Raw genomic sequence first — 20,374 nt, 5'->3', positions numbered from 1 at the left:
CGTTGATGATGGATAATTTTAAGTATGTTAATGTGTTATGTTATGTAATAATTTTGTATGTACTATGTTGGTATTTTGTAGTAATAAATCGAATTGTCTTCTTGTTACAAGTTTTTTCACTAGTACGTTGTCAATTATTGAAGGCCGTTTGAATTATTGAAGGCATCTATTGTACATCAAAGTGTGCAACAATAAGTACAATAATTATTGAAGACATCTAGATTAATAGAAACAATAATTGATAAGTCATAAACTTAATACAAACGACATTTAATAAACCACATAAACTTAATACAAAGGACAATCAATAAACCACATAAACTTTAAAAAAAATAGAGTAAAGTACAAAAAACTACCTCAACTATTGGTGTCACGACACTTTCATACCCCATCTTTTAAAATTGACAATGTCATATCTCATCTTACGAATTTGTGCCAATGTCATACCTCCGTCAGTTTTTTTGTTAATTGCTGACGTGGCTTGATCCAGGACCCATTTTCTATTAAAAAAAATCAAAAAAATCATTTAATATTTTTTAAATATTAAAATAATAAAAAAAAGTTTAAAAAAAAAAAAAAACCCAACATCAATTCGTCCCCTTCCCCCCTTCTCTCTCTTCTCCCCATCTTCTTCTTCTTCAACCTTCCCTGCAACTTCAACCCAGAAAAAAAAAATCAATTTGTCTTCCTCGCTCCCCACCCCCTTTTCTCCCCGCACCCACTATCCGCACCCAACCTACCCACCTTCCCACCCACCCTCTGCACCCAACCTCGCACCCAATACCTGCAACCCAAAAAATAAAAAATAAAAAAACCCAGATCTCATTGAGAACTTGGGCGCAGAGAAAATGGGGGGAATGGATGTGGAGGGGAAAAGGTGGGCACGCGGGGGGATGGACGAACTGGGTATCCTTCCTTTTTTTTTTCCCTTCTCTCTCTTTTTCTTCTTCTTCTACAGGTTGCCCGGGGGGGGGGGGCAGGGACTTTTTTTTTCTTTTCCTTCTCTCTCTTCTTCTTCTGCAGGTTGGGCGGGGAGGGGGGAGTTTTGTTTTTTTTTCTTTTTTCTGGGTTGCAGCAAGGGACCTTGTTTTTTTTCCTTATCTTTCATCTTCTTTTGCAAGTTGGGCGGGGGGGGGGGGGAGTTTTTTTTTTCGTTTTTTTTTGGGTTGCAGCAAATAGGGGGAAGAAGAGGAAAGAAGATGAAGATGGGGGAGAAGAGAGAGGGTGTCGGGGGGGGGGGGGAGGGAGTTGTTTGTTTGTTTGTTTTTTTATTTTATTTTATTTTTTTATTTTCTGTCTGGGTTGCAGCAAATAGGGGGAAGAAGAGGAAAGAAGATGATGGGGGAGAAGAGAGAGGGCGCCTAGGGGGTAAGGGACAAATTTTGTTTTGTTTTGTTTTTTTTTCTTTTCTTTTTTCTAGGTTGCAGTAGGTAGGAAGAAGATGAAGGGAGATGAAGATGGGGGAGAAGAGAGAGGGTGCAAGGGGAAGTTTTATTTGGTTTTTATTTTTTTATTTTTTTTAATAACCTTCTTTATTATTTTAATATTTTAAAATATTAAATGATTTTTTTTAGTTTTTAATAATTTTTTTAATAGAAAATGGGTCCCGAATCAAGCCAAGTCAGCAATTAACTGAGAAATTAACAGAAAAATTGACGGAGGTATGACATTGTCACAAATTCGTAAGATGAGGTATGACATTGTCAATTTTAAAAGATGAGGTACAAAGTGTCATGACACCAATAGTTGAGGTAGTTTTTTGTACTTTACCCACAAAAAAAAAAGGACAATTAATAAAACACATAAACTTAATACAATAGAAAACTCAGAAACTACATAAACTTAATAATGATATCCACCATCTTGACTTGGTGGTGAACTTAAGATATAGCCTTGAGATGAATCATCATCTTGAAATATACTCCTTGTGGCATACCTTCGCAAAATTTCCTTTTGCTTACCACGTAAGTACTTCTTCCTCTCTAGAGTGTATTTGTTGAGGTCCTCCATCATGAAATTAATTTTGAACCTCTCTTGCTCCTTAGCCCCTTCGTGCGTCATAGCCACACATATTCGGGCAACTTTTTCCTCCTAAGAGCTATGGTTTTCAGTCAATCTTGCAAATCCGGTATGGGATCTTGGAATTTCCCTTTTCTCTTGCTTCCTTTTACTTATCTCTTCCCGGGCGTCTTGCAAAAGAAGAAGTTGGGGTCATTTGTTCGAGACCTTCATTCACACCTTCATTGAAATCATTTGGGGGTGGGGCTTGACTTTGAAATAATCTTCCCCATATTTGGTCCGCATCAGTTCCCCACCTCGGACAATCTTTGAGGACGTTCCAAGCATGATGCAACTTAAAAGCTTAATTTTTTGGTGTAGTTCTTGTCTTGTAAATCGCAATTTCTTTGTCACCCTATGCAACAAATACATAAAAAAAAATAGTTGCAAAATACTATTATGTACATGACAAATAAAATATCAACAAAGAAACTCACAATTTCTAAGGCGTTCTTTCCACCAGCCATGTCAACCATGGCTCTCTTCAAGCTTTCGTTCCACAAAGTGCACGCTTTGTTGATAACATTCCACTGATCATAAACACCACCACCTTCCCTTCGGCCGGCATTGGAGTTTCATGGAACTTATCAACAATTTTACCCATAGAACCTTTTTATTTTGATTCGTGCCGACGACATCATCTTTGCTAATAGAATCCCATGCCAAACGTAAAGCAATATCTTCCTCAAAAGGTCCAATTACGACCTCTAATATGCTCTTTTGCCATTTTGAAAAATTTGGAAATGAGAAGAAATGGTAGAAAGAAAAATTGGAAGAATTGTAGGAGAAAAGTGAGTTTTGTGTGGATGTTTGAACAAATACATAGGTATTTATAGAGTTTTTTGGTGAATTTTGAGTTAAATAATTTTTTTAATTATTTTAGCCGTTGGATTTAAATTTGGACCATTAGATCTTTTTTTTTTTACTGTTGGATTTGATTATGTTCGATCTAAACTGTTGGATTCAATAAATATATAAATATAAAACTAAAAAAAAAATTTGAACGTAGGCTGTTGGATCACAAAAGTAGCCGTTAGGCTACCCGACCGAGCTGACACGCGGGGGACACGCCCACGTGGGTGGGGTCCCGCTGGGATTGGCTCTGGTGCGTTCTCATTGGTTAAGTGGGGGATCGGCATATGGGCTTCACAGCTCACTTTTCAGGTGGGCCCCACACCGATTTCTAGCCCGCCGATATTTGGCCCTTTTTTGAGTTTTAGGTTCACTTTTTAACTTGGGTTTGGTTGGATTTGTTGGGGGAAAGAGAAATTTGGCTTTTAGCCCATAATTGGAGAAGGCCTAAGAATCCAAGATCCCAATTTAAAAACAATTTCTAAACAAAGTAGCCCAAAAATTCTACCGCTCAAACATATCCGATCTCGACCGTCCATATAACCTCCCAAAATCAAACCACTCCACGTCAGCGATCTGCGTCTCACAAACCCAACCAATCAAACCTCACCCCCTTCCCCTATTTATACAGAACCCCAAACAAACGCCTTTCATTTACTCACAACCTTCGTCTGAAAACGCTCAGTATTTCCCCCTTTTCTGCAAACCCAAAGTTTTTAGAGAATCGGACACCAATGGCTCCCAAGGCAGAGAAGAAGCCCGCGGAGGAGAAGAAGGCCGAGAAGGCCCCCGCCGAGAAGAAGCCCCGAGCTGAGAAGAAGCTCCCGAGGGAAGCCGCCGCAGCCGGAGATAAGAAGAAGAAGAGATCGAAGAAGAGCGTGGAGACGTACAAGATCTACATCTTCAAGGTCCTGAAGCAGGTCCACCCCGATATCGGAATCTCCAGCAAGGCCATGGGGATCATGAACAGCTTCATCAACGACATCTTCGAGAAGCTCGCCCAGGAGTCCTCACGGCTCGCGAGGTACAACAAGAAGCCGACGATCACTTCCCGGGAGATACAGACGGCCGTGCGTCTGGTGCTGCCCGGTGAGCTTGCTAAGCACGCCGTCTCTGAGGGGACTAAGGCGGTGACCAAGTTTACTAGCTCTTAGGGTTGTGAAGGGGTAACTTGGGAAATGGGGATTTGGATGGATTTAGGGTTTTTAGGTGTAAAGTTTGAATTTTGGGATGGGGATCTAGAATGATTAGTGTTATATGGTATTTTGCAGTTCCTTTTTTGTTGGAATCGGATAGGAACATCTGCTTGATGATTTCTGGATATAATGGAAGATTTTATCTTTTGCATTTAATTTTATTTTTGTTTAATTTTGGTATATGATAATTAGTAATATTTACACATAATTATGCGATGAATTCTTTTGAAAATTTATAAACAAGGAGTTGGTTTTGAATACTTCACACTGATGAGCAGTAAGATGGACGGTGGAGATGGTACAAGTAGACACTAGCTTTTCAGTGAGATGTACGTTGGAGACTGTACAAGAAATCAAGCAAGTTTTCATGGCGGGAAACAGGGGTTGAACTGTTACCCGGGATTATGACCCTACATGCGAGTAAATTTCATCTTACTCGTAGTCACAATCAAACATACACAATGTACAGCTCAAATTTATGTGTATAACAACGACGTGACATAAGAGAAAAATCAAGATTAATCTAACGGAGGCAAATTCTCTGCCCTCACTCTTTCCATACCCTCTTGTTTGTATGGTCACGGTTAAACTACGTCAACATTTTATATTATTTTTTTTATAGAGATAATAAGACAAAAATAAATAGTAATATAAAGTGTTGACGTGGTTTAACCGTGACTATACAAACAGAAAAGTACAGGAGGGCACGGAAAATAGGAAGGCAGAGAATCTGCCTCCTAATCTAACAGCGACTTATATAAAACGGTTTTAATAACATTTTAGTTGAAGAATACGTTGTCATGAGAAGTGTGATGAATCCGTTGCATATTGAGCATTCTTTCGGGCCAAAATATTCTTATACAAATCAAGCATCCTCTCAGACTCTATTTACTTATCCCCGTTAAGCAAGTTCCTCTTACAACTAGTTATTGCATTAAGCAAGTTCAAGAAAGAGCAGTGAGAAACGTAAGGAAATGATAAACACACACTGGATTTGTCCTCCTACACACTCCGGTTTAATCTTGTCATTATTTTCGTAGGATCGATTCAATTCAGTGGTTAGAAATGAAGAAGGGGGTGTGAAAATCAACCTTTGAAACATATTGTACATACACAAATTCTCTTTTTAAGAGAACTGCTAATATGGTCTCGATAATATGTCAATATCACATCGCTAACATTATTAATGCATAAATAAATAAACAATGTTAGCAAAATCCGTTATTTGATAAGAAAAGATGTCTTGTACAGAGAAATTTTGTACAACACATTACCATGTAACCTAGTTCTATGTAGGTCAAGTGACCAAAATGAACCGTGAAACTATGGTTGCATCTTGTACAGAGTTGGACTCTTGGACGCAACAAAGATCAGTAAACATCAATTCTGAGCTATGTTATATGCAGAAGAGATAGGAACCAAATCTCCATAGGAAGTTCACCACCAAACCAACATAATTGTCCACAGGAAGTGAGGAAGCAATAAACTCATTCAAAACGAGCAGGCGAGCAGGAATAAACCCTCTAAACTCGTCTGAAAAATTTACTAATCTGAGAAAACTGGAGCCCATACTATTTAGCATTCCACATAAATTATGCTAAAAAATAAAGGTATAAACAGCATACAGAATTTTACACCCAATTAAAGAAAGTATACTACTTCCCTTTGAACTTTTATGATTTTCCTTCATGAATCTGAAATTAGGTTATGAGGCTTACAGTGAAAAAAGAAAAGAAAAGAAACAAAAAATAATAATAATGCTAGTAATACTAGTTTACAACGAAATTAAAGCATACATGTCCGGTGGACTGGATTTTAAAACTCTTACGCTTATTCTTTCCATTCAAAGTGAACACGAGAAGAATCTTAGATCTCTATATGTCATCTAGATTTGTAGATCAAGAGAGACCTTCTTGGTCCAAAATACAGACAAGTCCTTTCATCTGGAGTAGCAAATTCCAAAATGATTCAGATTAGGTATAATGCACGCTAGTGTTTACTTAAAGTTCCTCCCAAGAAAAGATATCATACCATGATGGTCACTTCTTCGGGTAGGTCTGATAGTCAGGTCCAACGTCACGAGAACCAGTGTTTATATAAGGCCCTCGAAATGTTGCCTGGGGTGATAGTGGCTTTGATGGGTCAATGACAGGCTTTGGCGATGACCTGCATAACACAAAACCACATGATTCTAACTTTCTCCTGATGAATTAACATAAATCTATATTGTGTAGTCACCATCTTTGAAATGAGAATATGCTTACGCCATGTAAAAGGGAAATGCCAAGCCTGCAGCTGCGAAAATTACCAAGCCAGTAGCAACAATTGCGTTCCGTGATCGGGCCATGGAGAGTACGCAGGAAACTAAATATGGAGTAAACAAGGAGCATAACTGTTATATTCAGCTGGATTCTTCAGTGAAGCTACTTGAAAATTAAGTGACTATGAAACTAACTATTCAGTATACTCCAAGTGAACACTTCCATGAAATTGTCCCGAAAATTACAGCCCAGTATCAAAGTGAGAACAAACATCTAGTTTATTTTCATTACCAACGTACACACCATGATTAATCAAACGAAATGTTCAGCAGACTGTAAATTTGGACAAGGAAATGCTCAACTGATAAAACAGATTGGAATTTGGGGTATGCCTATGTGTATCCAGCAGCTAAACATTTTCCATGCCAACCTAACCTTCAAACTATAAGAAACCTACAAATACCCTACTTTCAGCTCAAACGCTAAATCTTACATTCAGATCCTACTAAACTAAGGATAAAATACATTTTAGTTTCTTCTAGTTGGCAGTTACAATGCATGAACATTGCACATGATCCCACTAGGACTGATTCTAAACCTAACCAAGATTACAGCACACAGAAGTGACAATCCATCAATGCCATCAATGCACAGCTCTATAATTACCAATGGTTGTCTCCACAAAGACCAATGCACACACTTCAGTATACTAACAGTCACATGAATCCTGATTGTATAAACACCATTCACACTCACAAGTTGCTTTAAGAATAAAACGTATTTACGAAGAAAACATATCAATTAAATAGAATTCCCTTTCAGAATTCGGAATAATGGTATTCCAAAAAGAATATAGGATTACTGGAATAGTCAATAAGCTTAAGAAACAGTCTACAACTTCCCCGACTAATGTAATGTCGAACGAAGAACTCCATATGTCTCCGAAAGGAGTTATATCACACTGAACAACTTCCAACTAAAATTCTCCACAGTTTTTCACATTTTTTGAATCATGAATAACCCTTCAACTCACATTAAGAAATTGAAAGGCTTGACAAGCCCCAATTTTCATAGAACAAAAAATGAACACATCTATCACTTCGTTAATCATGGATTTAATTTCCGCATGTTTTGATCCCAACAGGTAATTAGTCATTCACAAACAAACAAAAAAGATCAAATTTTTCAATATATTGGGTAATATTAACCAAAATTCAATACAATCACATTTATAGAATGGAAGAAAAACCCTAATGTTAAACAAATTGCATAAAGAAATGAATTGGGGGATTCCAATCTAAGTTTGCAAACAAGAAATAACAGAGAGGTGTTGAATCACCTGAGTCACTTCCGACTGACGCGGATTGCTGATGAAAGAAGCAACAACTCGCCGAGTGCTCTGACTCGGTTTAAGACTCGGGCTTTAGCAAAATACAAGACAACGTTGGGTAGGTGTTTGGGCTAATGCCTACAAATCTTGGCTAAAGTGAAGAACTGAATAAAATTGGGCCAGAAACTTAAATCTAATTATTTGGCATTTCATACACGAGAAATCATTTCCGCACACCCCAGGGTCGGTTGAGGGTAGCCCAAGTAGGTGCCCGCCTAGGCCCCAATTCAGAAGGATCCCAAAAAAAATTTTATCTTGTAATTAACATATAAATACAAAAAAGTAAAAAATATCATAATTCATTTGTTAGTGTAGTGGAAAGTGTTGGCTTCATTTTTCTTTGGGGTGTTGAGTTCGAAACACGAAGCTGCCTTTTTTTAAGTCACTAGATTTTTCTTGTTTTTCAAATTTACTGTCAATCCATCTGTCCAAATGCATATAAAGTTATAAAACTCAAGTCTCTTTGCAATTTTTTTTCTTTCAACTTCTCATTTTCTCTATTTCTATCAAATGTTTAAACCAACTTCCCATTCTCTCCATTTCTATCAAATGTTTAAACCAACTATCATATGGTCTTAAAGATTGTATTTTAAGGTAATCAAAACTTTGAATTTTATATTTTTCTTTTCAATAACTTTTTATTCAATGGATTATTTTAATATTCAATTCGTTAGTGTGATGTTGATTTTAGAAGAAAAAAAAACACAAGAGAAACAATTGGCGTTAAATTAATTATACTCCTCAATCAAGTTTTATTGTTATTTACTCTCTTGATCATCAAGTTTTATTGTTCTTCACTCTCAATCTTAAACTCTTGACTGCAAACATTTAGTACATTTGTGTCTAAAAATGTGAATCGTGTAATGTTTAGGGCCCCACTTCTCAATCTTAAATTAATGTATAGAGCTTTTTATGTATTTAGCGAATTCTTTTTTATACAAATCAATATACAAAGAACCGAAGATCAGAGAATTTTAGGGCCCCACTTCGAAGGCTCGCCTAGGGCCCCTAAATTCTCAGGGCCGGCCATGGCACACCCCTAACTGGTATGGCGCTATCAGATCATTTAAGCTTTCTTCTAACCTTTTTTTTTTCCTTTTTAATCAAACGATATTATCTACACTAAAGGAATGGGAGAGTAGGCTACGCCTTACAATGGCAGGGCATAATAATGTGTTTCAAAATTTCCTTTGTCGAGAATTAGACCTAAAACTACGGGACGAGTTGGTCAAGTTTGGTCTACATGATATTGGTTTTATTTCTTGCATTTAGATGGAGAGAGAAAGTCCACTTTTATTTTAGGATAGTGCTACCAAACACTATTTTTACTTCTTACACACTCTTTTCAATTTTCTGCGATGGATAGAATGACTTAAAAAAGATCAATGACAAAAAATAAATAAGTATGTGTGAGAAGTACAAACGGAAGATACAAATGGGTGTATAGGTGTGTGAACTCACTGTTCAATTAAATCAAATTTCAGGCATTCCCCTTACAAGTACATAAGTATGACTAGAGAGTGCAGTGATAGTTGTTGGAACCGGATCCCATCTGGACCCAAATAAACTGAGCCTCCTGAGCAAAGGATCCGGCCTGTTAAAATTTGATCCAACAGCTACAAACAGGAGGCTCCTCTAAAAATTATAATAATTGTAGCCGTTATATCAAATTTCAATAGTCCAGATCCTTTGATTCTTAGGCTTAATTTACTTGGGTCCGAAGGGATCCGATTCCATAGTTGTTGATAGACAACTGTTTTAAAATTTACAAAATGGGTAACGTTTGTAGTTTACATTTTTCAGAGAGGCCAAAATGATAAAACGCAAATTGTAGTGCAGTGATAGTTGTTGATAGACAACTGTTTTAAAATTTACAAAAATCAGCGGGTAACGTTTGTAGTTTACATTTTTCAGAGAGGCCAAAATGATAAAACGCAAATTGTGCCGAAAGAGATAAGATAGTAAATCCCATAAAACTCCTAAGAGACTGCGTGAGAGCAACTGAGCAAGAGAGAGAGGCAGTGTGAGCCTGTGTAAGGGTAAAAGAGCGACAATGGCATCCGCAGCATCGACTCTGTCATGGAGTTCTTCCTCGTGGCTTCAAAGCTTCGCCGGAAACACAAACGAAGCCACTAAATTGTCAGATAGAAGAACAGGATTGGTGGTTATCGCTCAGAAGAAAGCAAAGAAGGCTCGAACGGTAAATTTGAGAAATGGGTTCTCTTCTTTTTCTCCAGTGCTTCAATGGTTACCCAAAAGTTCAAATTTTTATAGTTTCTCTGAATCCAGAATTCGTAAATTAAGAACCCACCTCAATTTTGTGTTCCATTTTCTTTTATTCTTTCTAATTCAAAGTGTAATAGTGAATTTGAATGTAGTCTTATTGGGGTTTGTTTAATTTAATTGTTTTTGTTGGAATGTTTCAGATAATTCTAAAGGAGGACATAACTGATCTGGGAAAGAAAGGGCAACTTCTAAGCGTGAAAGCTGGTTACTACAGGAATTATCTGCTGCCATTGGGGAAAGCCCAGATTGTCACTCCCCTGCTGCTCAAGTAATGCATAAATTCAACTTTTTAATTCGATTTTTGTCACATTTTCGATTTTGAAGTGTACGATAAGGCTTGTGAATCTGTTGTATTGTGCTTACGGAGTCGAACTAGTTTGATGACAAGAAGTTTTAGTTGGAATCCATAAGATAGGACTTATGCAGAATGCTGACGGAATTGATTAGATGATGTATAATGAGATGGATAGAGGAGGCATATACAATACAAGTTGTGAAAGTAATGTATGAAATGTTGATGGTGTTTGTGGTGGTGAGACTTGATTATCGTTAAGCAACTGCTCTCAAATGTAAATAGCCTTTAGAGTATACTACTAACTCTGAAATTCTTTCGTAATAAATCCACAAAAATTTTGAGTGGTCAACCTATTTGTATACTTCGAGATTGGATCCATACTCATATTTGTTATCAATGTGAGTTACTAGTAGTAATACTTCTCAAGTTGTCTGCATCAAAATGTGAACTTTTATTTGCATAACTATTATGCTTTTTAGTTGCTTCTGCTAATTAATTGGAAACATCTCAGTCTTTGACATTCACACTTTGGATTTTGAGGGAAAAATGATTATATCTTAAGAACATGTTACCCATAATTTTAATTGTTCTTTCCAGGGAAATGAAGGTGGAAGAGGAAAGGATTGAGGCAGAGAAAATACGGGTATTTAGATAGCACATTTATTTGTCTCCTTTTGCATCGGGGGCCATACAGATGTTATTGTAACTCAAATCGTAAGTATGATTTGGATGTACCTTGTTTCGGTGCCTCCTGTCAGTTTGCCGTTCCATGTCTCTATACATCATGGTAACCCCTATGCACATATCATTCATTAAGGCTCAGGTTTTGGGGCTTTGGACGTATCATGCCATCCTAAGCTGGCCTGAAGAGCATATGCTGCTTATAAAATGATGCAACTTCTTGCTATCCCTTGTCATGTCATGGAAAGACAGCAAAGCTGCTTGTCACAAATAGAGTGTACCTGGAGAATACCTTTGTATCTTTAAGTGGATTAATGAACGCTACAAAATGCAAATAATTACATTCTATGTGGCGTTGAATACCCAAAAAAATTCTGAGCTGACTTGTTGCCTCTCTTGGTAGTAGATTCTATATTGTCTGAATTTGTCCTAACAATTATGTCTTGTAAGATTGTTTCATCTTGGTGCAGGTAAAAGAAGAGGCAGAGCAACTTGCTCGGATTTTTGAAACTGTTGGAGGTTTCAAGGTGAAGCGCAAAGGTGGAAAAGGGAAGTTAATTTTTGGAAGGTGAGTTGCTTTCAGTGCAATGTTAAGTACTTCATGCACTGTCTGCGTATGAATTTTAACAGACATGTTTCTGCAGTGTGACACCCCAAGATCTCGTTGACATAATCAAGGCACAACTTAACAGGTTAGTATCTTTTATCAAGTACGAGTATGATCAATATACCAATCACAATTTTCCCATGAGCACTGTTATTGTCGTTGTGAATTTTTTATGCATGACATATACCATAGGAGTTTCTTAACACAAGCATTAATAATTTTAAACTGCAACTACCCCCGAAATAACTAACAAAAGAAAGAAAAAAGAAGAGGGAAAAGAAACAAGAAGGATATACGTGTGTGCTGTTCCTATCAATGCATTTGATTAAAGCTTTAGGAACTTCCAGATAATACCTTCAAAATATATTCCTGGAACACAACTTTTCCAAACAGTGAAAGCTTGTGATGATTTATTGTATGCTCATGCATTTTGCAGTTTAAGAGCTCGCGGTAATCATATGCATATGGATAGCAGATATTGTGATATTTTGCAGTTAAAACCTTTTATGCTCGTGTTTGTAGTTTTGTCTTTGCCAAATACACCCATGCTCGACTGACGCTCCATTCTCTGCTCTTTTGTTCATGTGTAGGGAAGTGGACAAGCGCATTGTTTCTCTTCCAGAGATTCGAGAGGTAGGGGAATATATTGCAGAACTGAAGCTTCACCCAGAAGTCACTGCTAAAGTGCGAGTCATCGTTTCGGCTAACTAGGGATAAGCACCTCCTGGAGTCATCTTCGAGGACCCACGGGAGCGGAGAAGATGAATTTTTGATGTGTTTGTGCAGGATGTACATGGCCAAAGTATGATCAACATCATCTATTTCATATAGGCACCAATTGGAAGGTGGCTGCAATGTAATTTAATGAAAGTAGAGATGTATAAATCTGATTTTCCTGCCAATGTATTTTTAGCGTTCATTACTTTGATTAGATACCACTTTTTTTGTAAGTATTATTTGTTTCCTGTGAGTGATAATTCCTCCTCTCAGCAAATTTTGGTACTTCAATTGTCACCCCAAGAAGTCCCAAGATTTTGGTAAATAATTCTTTAATTCTCTTCTTTTGGTAAAAAAGCTTATAGTAATGTCTTTGCAGGCTCAACTTTGCATTGTATTTGAATGTTCCAAACCGTCTAGTGGTTAGGTCTTTGGTTTTTTTTTGTAAAAAAATTGTCCTTTAAAAAAAAAAACTCAAATCCAAAAACGTTTAAACCACTCAATGAAATGGTTGTTATTTAAGTGGTTTCTTGAACTACCGTTTTCGGCTATCCGTTTTACTAATTTTGAATTGTCCAATTTTTCACAATATTGATCTAAGAAAAAAAGCTTGAAAAATAAATAATTTGGATCATTGAAATTAAATTTAAGAGTGCTACAAGGTGTCTCCGAAATAACTAAACCCTGAAGGAACTGTATTAAAATGCTAAAATCTACAACACAAGAAGTTGCTGTGGTGTAGTGGTTATCACGTTAGTCTTACACACTAAAGGTCCCCAGTTCGATCCTGGGCAGCAACATAATTAATTAGTTTTTATTTAATTGTTTTTTAATACTTTATTAGCCGTATAAATGGAAAGGTTTGTTTTTTAATAGTTTCCACATGGTTATCACAGGGTTGCTGTGGTGTAGTGGTTATCACGTTAGTCTTACACACTAAAGGTCTCCAGTTCGATCCTGGGCAGCAACATGTTTGTTTTTTCACCTTAGCCTTTTCATTATTTTTTAGAAAAACTAATGAAAAGTGCTTGAAAACTTTGAATCTTAACGATAAGAACAAAATAAAGGGTAAAATGAATAGTACCATAATTGATTTTTTAGTATAAAAATGTAATTTTTTGTTAAAGCAAATAATACCATGAGCTTTTCGTTAAATTTTTTTTTTTTTTTTTTTTTTTTGCACTGAGTGCATGTTTTGAAATTTTTTATTTGATGAATCCCTAACTTGGTTGGGCTCTGTGGGGAAGTGGTTGCTTTTCACCTTTCTATTTGAGACTTCTTAGAACGGAAGTAACACGAATGTTATTATGCCTGAAATTATCTTTTAGTTTGCACTTATGAAGTGTTATATATGCCACTAATTGTTTACACGTTCGTTTGGGTTGTAAATGAGATGAGCCGAACTAAGTCGAATACTATACTCGAGCTCGGATTAAGACATTATCAAGACTCCACCTTCAGATAGTCACTTTCTCACACAAAACCTTTAGTTCATGTGAAATAGCTGAAAAAAGTGTATCAATACAAAAACTGAGCTTCATACCATCTTTCTTATCAAGATTAGGCCTCTTTGGTGTTATTACCCTTAAAAAACGTCCCCGACCTACCATTTTTTGTGCACCCAATCACCTTTCTGGCTTTCAAATCACATATCTTAATTCATCAAAAAGTGAATCATATACCTAAAAAAAAACAACAAAAAAACAAAAAGGTGTCATGCATCTATGCATCTCAAATTTTCCAAAGCCCAACAGGCAACATGACCCCGTACAATACTTTCAAATTCGGCTACACCATGGCATATACACACCCACATATTTGAAGAGATAAGACATTTAATTCAATTTTCCCATGCTCCATGTTTTGCCTTTCTACACTTTCTAATTAATATACATCATTAGAAAAATTAGCAACTTCGAACATTTTCAAGGGAGATATCAAAAAGTCCACATCATCAATAACGGTAAAAAAAAACGACATCATTAGTGTTTTCCAACGGAAATGTCAATTCCTATGTGGCATAACATGGAATGACAGTAGAGGAAGTTGATGTCAAACAACACCTTTATATCTATTTTTAGTAATTAATGCTTTTCATAATTTTTATTCTTATCTTTTGTTTTAAATATACTAATTACAACTATAAAAAGTAAATAAAGTAATAAATAATAGTTTAAATTTGACATATCAGTTGGAAAACAAAATAAAAAAAAAAAACAATCTATCACATAAGTCTGCAAATTTAAATTCTATGTTTAAAATTTGACATCCCCATTGGAGATGGTTTTAGGCCATTAATTTATTTAATTTTGTGGGATTTACTTTTCAAACGTGTATTAGGTCAAATGGTTAAAACAATGTTCCCCATTGCACTCCAAATTTGTCGCTCTTCTCATAGTCTTTGACAAGATGTGACATTTTCACCATGCAGTGATCTAGGTAGCGGATCAATATTTTTCGATTCAGTCAATGAACTAAGAATTAGAGAATACACTTCAAAATGACCAATAACATAGCAAAGAACACAAGTTTTACAAATTGTGACAAATTTTAGCATCACGATAATAAGTTCCTCTTAATTTGTTAACACAACTACCAAGAGTCCATGACCATGAAAAAACCTAACCCACCAAAATATGTGAACCAGCTGATTAGTAGTAGAGATTAGGTACTTAATATCTCACCAAACCAAGTAATGACAACCATAAGAAAAATAACCAAAAAGATCACGACTTTTGTATCACACTCATGCAACACCAGACTAACCCATTTTGTTAATAATTTAGTTGAGTCCAAAGTGATTAAAAGTTGGAGTAATTAAGCCAGCAAAACAATTGGCTAGCTGCAATTTCAATTGCAACAAGAATGGCCGGCAAATACCCATTTCTGGACAGTGCGACAGCTAATTAGACAAGATTAATTAATTAACTAATTAATTTGTCTCTAAGCAAGCAATGGCCATACATATGTCAATGCCACCACAGCATCCTTTCTGGGTGTCTTTGCTTTTGGTAGTTTAGCTTGCATGCTATGCCATTGGAGGAGCTCAGCGCCTGTGGGTTTTTATTCGTGGCCATACAGCTGTGTGAAGTTGGAAAGCACGCCACACTACTATTTCGACATATCTAATTCGAGTATGTGAAGTGAGAAGTGTCCACAAGTAGTCACATTCCATAACATAGGAGCCAAACCTGACAAAACCACTTCGTTTTTGTTAGGACATGTATGAATGGATCAACTTTTGTGTCGATGTTGTGCTGCCTCGTTGCGATTGGCAATGGGGTTCTTTGAACTTTTTGAGTGGTACACGATGTTGTATACTCTATGCAAAGAGATCAAAATTTTCACTTCCGTGTACAAGGAAAGGATGTATCAAGGAATCCATGTCCACTTGGCAATATTCATTAAATTACGAAAATATATTTTCCTTTGTTTTTTATAGATAAATAAACAGCTAAATGTCTAAGTCGAAAATACGGGCATTTCTAGCAGCAGTAGGAATTGTGTGCACGAAGAAAAAAGTTTGCCAATCTAAATATATGCTTTTTATGGGTCACTTAGTACTACGGTCTAGTGGTATTCCTCTTCATTTGTAAGTGAGAGGTCTTAGGTTCGATTTTTGCGAAAAACAAATTTGAATCACATTATTATATGACTCCCCATTATAAGGCTTAGCGCATTCCTCCACCTCTTTAGTGTAAATAATATTGTTTTTTCAAAAATAAAAATAAAAATTTTAGGATAAATTTCAACCTCCATGGGTTGCACAAATTTTGATACCACGAAAATGACTTAGAGTTGAAGTATCGCATCTTTACATATAAGCGAGTTCAAGGGGCATCTACTTTTTATATTTGAAAAAAAAAAAAAAAAGCCTAATCTAAGGCATCTTTATGGAGATAGAGATGTTTGGTATTCATAGGACTATAGGAGTTATAGATGATAGTATGGTAAAAATTTAGAGGAATGCAATTTTTTGTAAAATATTACAAAATATTTGATCATTTTAAATATTAGTAATGTACTTATACTAATCATATTGCGTGCGAAATACAACTAGACTAAGTGTAAAATACTTCCAATTCATTTACCACGTATACGGCTGTATAATACAATATATGGCGTGATTTCTTTTAAATAATGAGCATTTGACATAAACTAAGCAAAGACTTATCGACCTTGTTATTTTCTTCATAATTAATAAACTATTTCCTAATCTATATGATTGATAATTTGATAGAGTAGCCAATAAAGAGAATCTTTATAAAAGAAGCAAAGTCACGCTATTATTTAGTTAGTTAGCTCTCGTTTTGAGCATATACTGAATATTTAAATGTGGAGAAGAATAATGGGAGAGGATACATGACAAGGTAACCTCCCCACTACATGTGCCAATGTCAATGATTTCCCCTCTCTCTGTGTATTTGGACATCTCTATTCTCACGCAACCTGTCCACATGCTTCACTTCACGCATTCACCAAAACGTGCACTTAGTAAACTCTCCACAACTTAGCTAGTAGTGTGAAAGTAACACTCTCTCTGAATTCATAATCCATATACAAGCATACACCAACTACAATTGTTTGTGCGCACGTAAATACCAACTATAAATTGTCTGTACTCACACAAATACGTATATAAGTTTGACGTCTTTGTAACACAATACGTAAAAGATTTTAGAGTTCATTCACTTGCATCCGGCTGGCGATTGGCCTATGTTAACTGATGTCTTTGTAGATAATACTTGGACCAGTCTAGCTAGGGTTACATTCTTGAAAATGTGACATATATGGAAAAGGAAATTCTATGACATGGTAAAAGAAAGAGTACTAAAGACAGAGGAACCCTGAATAATAGCTGATGATTGAGAACTGGGTGATTTGAAAAGCAGTGACCTATCACAGCAAATATGCGAGTGGATTGTGGGTCCTAACGCAGCGTACACAGACACACACACAGAGTGGAGTGAGAGAGGAGCTTGTATATGTCGAAGCTAGCCAAACCCTAAAAACAAAGGGGTGTGTGTGTGTGTGTGTGTGGTTGTGGTGTGAGAGAGTTGGAGTATCTGTCTTGGGAATATCAATGAATGTGCCATGGTGTGGGCCTCACTAGAGAGAGATGATGATTGATGATCTCAAATATAGTTAAAGTGACTTGCAAAGTAAGGGATCTCATAGTAGCACAGCAGCACAGTTGGGTAAATTAGGTACAACCGTTTAGAGAGAGTGCTTGTAAATGTATAATTATGTATGTTAGGCTAGGAACTAACTAAATTATCATTGTATTTGAAACACGAAGGGGTACATTACGTATCATAATACAAATATAAAAATATATCTTTTTTTTTATATTATAACACGTAGTATCGTGGCTTATGTTTTGAATACATGAAAAAATATCTCCTGATTGATAAAATTAACATACAAATTGATTATCTTGATAAAAAAAACATACAAATTGATTACTATTGTTGTTTATTATAAATTAAGCTAAAAAATGGGAGGGAGAGAGAGAGAGAGAGAGAGAGAGAGAGAGAGAGAGAGAGAGACATGTGGCATGCAGTTGCCAACTTTGCTTGCTATCCGTTACTTCTTGTCATTTAATGGAACAGACTGTGAAGTGAGAGGGAGAGAGCTTTTATAGGCTTTTTAGCTTTATTATTATTCATAATAATGTAATAAAAATATATAACACACCAATTCCAGGAGGAGAAGATGGAACCTAATCCATGACTTTTGGTTGTGGTGCTGGATGCTGCACTGCTGCCCAACCCTAGCCCTTTGCTGCTGTGCCATCCCTCCCATGCCACTACATTCCCCCCCCCCCCCCCTCCTCTCTCTCTCTCTCTCTCATAGTGTTTATGTGCATAACTCTCCCACTTGAAAAGAAAATAGAAAAAGGGAGGAAAATTGTAAAAAGAAAAAGATGCCTCATCACTCACTTTTCGTGAATGAAAGACAACCATGAACACTAACCACTTACTTACTCAAAGTATTCAACTTCAACAATTTAGATGATTCAACAATTTTTGAGTGACAAAGTAATATTCTAATTAAAAACTCATCTATATGAATAGAAATACGAGCTTTGGTGCAAAAGAGTTTGTATTGTTCTAATCAACTGATGTAACTCACATTTACTTCATGATCCAACATTTGGTAGAAAGAAATTAAAAAGTAAAATGAATAGATCAAAAAATTTATATTCCACAAAAATACTCAACAATAGTAAAAAATGAAAATAACAATGCTTATAATTCACATTGAGATGTTCTACTAATTAAAGATTCTTCTTCTTTTTCTTATTTTTCTCTCTCTCTTAATAATGACAATCCACCAAAGCAGGGGCGTTGAAGACAAGGGTAGTTTGTTGGGTAGGCACAAACTGAAACTTAGACTCACGATGATGGTGATGGTGGTGATGATCATGATCTTCTGGTGCAGGAAGGTTTAGATCCAGTGGGAGAACATTTCTCTGCAGTTTGGTACTTGAGCCAATCATATTATTGCTACTATTATTCACAGCCACATGTGTAGCAGTAGCACTACCACTAATAGTGTTACTATTGGTTGCTGCAGATGCTGTTCTGTGCCTTCTCATGTGGCCCCCAAGTGCTTGACCAGATGTGAACTCAGACCGGCAGATCGAACACTCATGAATCTTAGGCTTATTACCTACTTGGATTGGAATTGCAGGAGGTGGGCTGCTCTTATATTTGATTAACTGCTTGCTTTGATCTTCAAATTCCTCAAAAGTTGTGGCTGTGATGAAATGGTGGGTTGGTGGAGCCGCCGCTGGTGGTGATTTTTTTATCATCTCCTCCGTGCTACTCATGGACTTCGGTTTCTTGTGACTTGCTCTGTGGCCACCCAGTGCTTGAAATGAAGGGAAAGTTCTGTTGCATGTTTTGCACTCATAGACAAAAAAACCAGCCTTGCCCATGTTAGTATTTTGTGCTAATCTTTCTTCAATGGTCTGCTTTGGATTAACATGATCACCCTGAGCCAAGAGGATTAGGCAATTTGCCATGTCCTCTTCTTCTTCCGTGCTCTCATAAATCTCACCAGAAGTTGTGGGAGATGTGAATGAATTTCCATAATAATTGTAATCGTGATCTCCTCCTCCAATTGTACCAGCGCCACAGGCGCTGGATGAGCTAGAGGTGACTGCCGCGGTGACCAACCCGTTTGGGGACTGAGGCCTCTGTCGCTTGGTACGCTTGCCCTTGATCATGATCATCTGTGACGCTTGATCATTGGTCACGACTAGTTCTTCTTGGCCTTCCATGCTCACAAACAAAAACCCAGAATTTGGTTTTGACCAAGAGCTAGCTTAGAGAAAGAAGTATTGGAGGAGAGAGAGAGGAAATTGTGATAGGGGATTGATGAGAACTAAGAAAAGGAAGGGCTAGGAGGGAGTGAGAGAGAGAGAAAGGAGAGAGAGCAATGAAGGGAAGCAAGGAAAGAGGAGTGAGTGATGCTGTTATATATAGTGAACGGTGAGAAAGTTTTGTGGGGTCAAAATCCGCCTCTCCGCACACAGTTAACCATAAATAAGTCTGCCACCAAAATCTTCCTTGCGTTTCCAACCTTCGAAGTGTGACTACCAAGAAAAGTTTGTTCTATTTTCACGCGAATATATATATATATATATTGTACGTCAACATTTTTTTTCAATTGGAGAGTCATGTTCTCTCCTAGCATCATGAGAGGGTTAGAAAGGAAAAGGGAGAGGCATATAATTTTAGGAAAACTAACGAAAAATTAAAAAAAACTTTAGTTTTAATGAAAAATGACAAATAAAGGTGTAGTGAATAGTACAAATAAAATGTAAAAATGTGATTTTTCATTAAAAGTGAACAGTACCAGGAGTGTTTTGTTAAAACTCCCTATATTTTTACTAACCACATTGTTGACCATATCTCGTTTTAAAGTCAGATCTATATGTACGTATCAAACGTATTAACATAATAATTTTGTCACTAAGAAAAATATATTATGTATGTAATTTATAATATAATGATCAACAAA

At 36.5% G+C, this 20,374-nt stretch overlaps 4 protein-coding genes and 2 non-coding genes across 7 annotated transcripts; 4 read left to right on the top strand and 2 right to left on the bottom strand.

Annotated features, from left to right (window-relative positions):
• Positions 1-3,554: 3,554 nt before the first annotated feature.
• Positions 3,555-4,262, top strand: LOC103440979 (histone H2B.7-like). Its single transcript, XM_070818994.1, has one exon. It carries the CDS (start codon positions 3,645-3,647, stop codon positions 4,062-4,064), a length of 420 nt encoding a protein of 139 aa, XP_070675095.1. The 5' UTR covers positions 3,555-3,644; the 3' UTR covers positions 4,065-4,262.
• A 1,485-nt stretch (positions 4,263-5,747) lies between these two features.
• Positions 5,748-7,919, bottom strand: LOC103440980 (uncharacterized). Of its 2 annotated transcripts, XM_029099849.2 has the most exons (5): positions 7,707-7,827; positions 6,562-6,640; positions 6,371-6,470; positions 6,138-6,272; positions 5,748-6,049 (listed from the first exon to the last, which is right to left on the bottom strand). In XM_029099849.2, exons 2-4 carry the CDS (start codon positions 6,638-6,640, stop codon positions 6,146-6,148), a joined length of 306 nt encoding a protein of 101 aa, XP_028955682.2. In that variant the 5' UTR covers positions 7,707-7,827; the 3' UTR covers positions 5,748-6,049; positions 6,138-6,145. The 2 variants fall into 2 exon arrangements, with proteins under 2 accessions (XP_028955682.2, XP_028955683.1); XM_029099850.2 differs by lacking the exon at positions 6,562-6,640 and having other exon boundaries at positions 7,707-7,919.
• Positions 7,920-9,655: 1,736 nt separating this feature from the next.
• Positions 9,656-12,620, top strand: LOC103440981 (large ribosomal subunit protein bL9c-like). Its single transcript, XM_008379677.4, has 6 exons — positions 9,656-9,957; positions 10,184-10,311; positions 10,936-10,981; positions 11,490-11,587; positions 11,664-11,711; positions 12,217-12,620. The coding sequence occupies exons 1-6, from the start codon at positions 9,811-9,813 to the stop codon at positions 12,335-12,337; spliced, it is 588 nt and encodes a 195-aa protein (XP_008377899.1). The 5' UTR covers positions 9,656-9,810; the 3' UTR covers positions 12,338-12,620.
• A 450-nt stretch (positions 12,621-13,070) lies between these two features.
• On the top strand, positions 13,071-13,143 carry TRNAV-UAC (transfer RNA valine (anticodon UAC)). The gene has a single exon. It is a non-coding gene; the product is annotated as a tRNA-Val (tRNA).
• Positions 13,144-13,240: 97 nt separating this feature from the next.
• TRNAV-UAC (transfer RNA valine (anticodon UAC)) lies at positions 13,241-13,313 on the top strand. The gene has a single exon. It is a non-coding gene; the product is annotated as a tRNA-Val (tRNA).
• Positions 13,314-18,455: 5,142 nt separating this feature from the next.
• LOC103440982 (zinc finger protein ZAT5-like) lies at positions 18,456-19,787 on the bottom strand. Its single transcript, NM_001328971.1, is given in 1 exon segment — positions 18,456-19,787. A coding segment is annotated over 1 exon segment (969 nt). The 5' UTR covers positions 19,632-19,787; the 3' UTR covers positions 18,456-18,662.
• Between the last annotated feature and the right edge of the window lie 587 nt (positions 19,788-20,374).

The sequence above is a fragment of the Malus domestica genome, chromosome 03 (assembly GCF_042453785.1).
Source record: "Malus domestica chromosome 03, GDT2T_hap1".
Taxonomy (NCBI): domain Eukaryota; kingdom Viridiplantae; phylum Streptophyta; class Magnoliopsida; order Rosales; family Rosaceae; genus Malus; species Malus domestica.
This window is presented reverse-complemented; position numbering and strand designations above follow the sequence as displayed.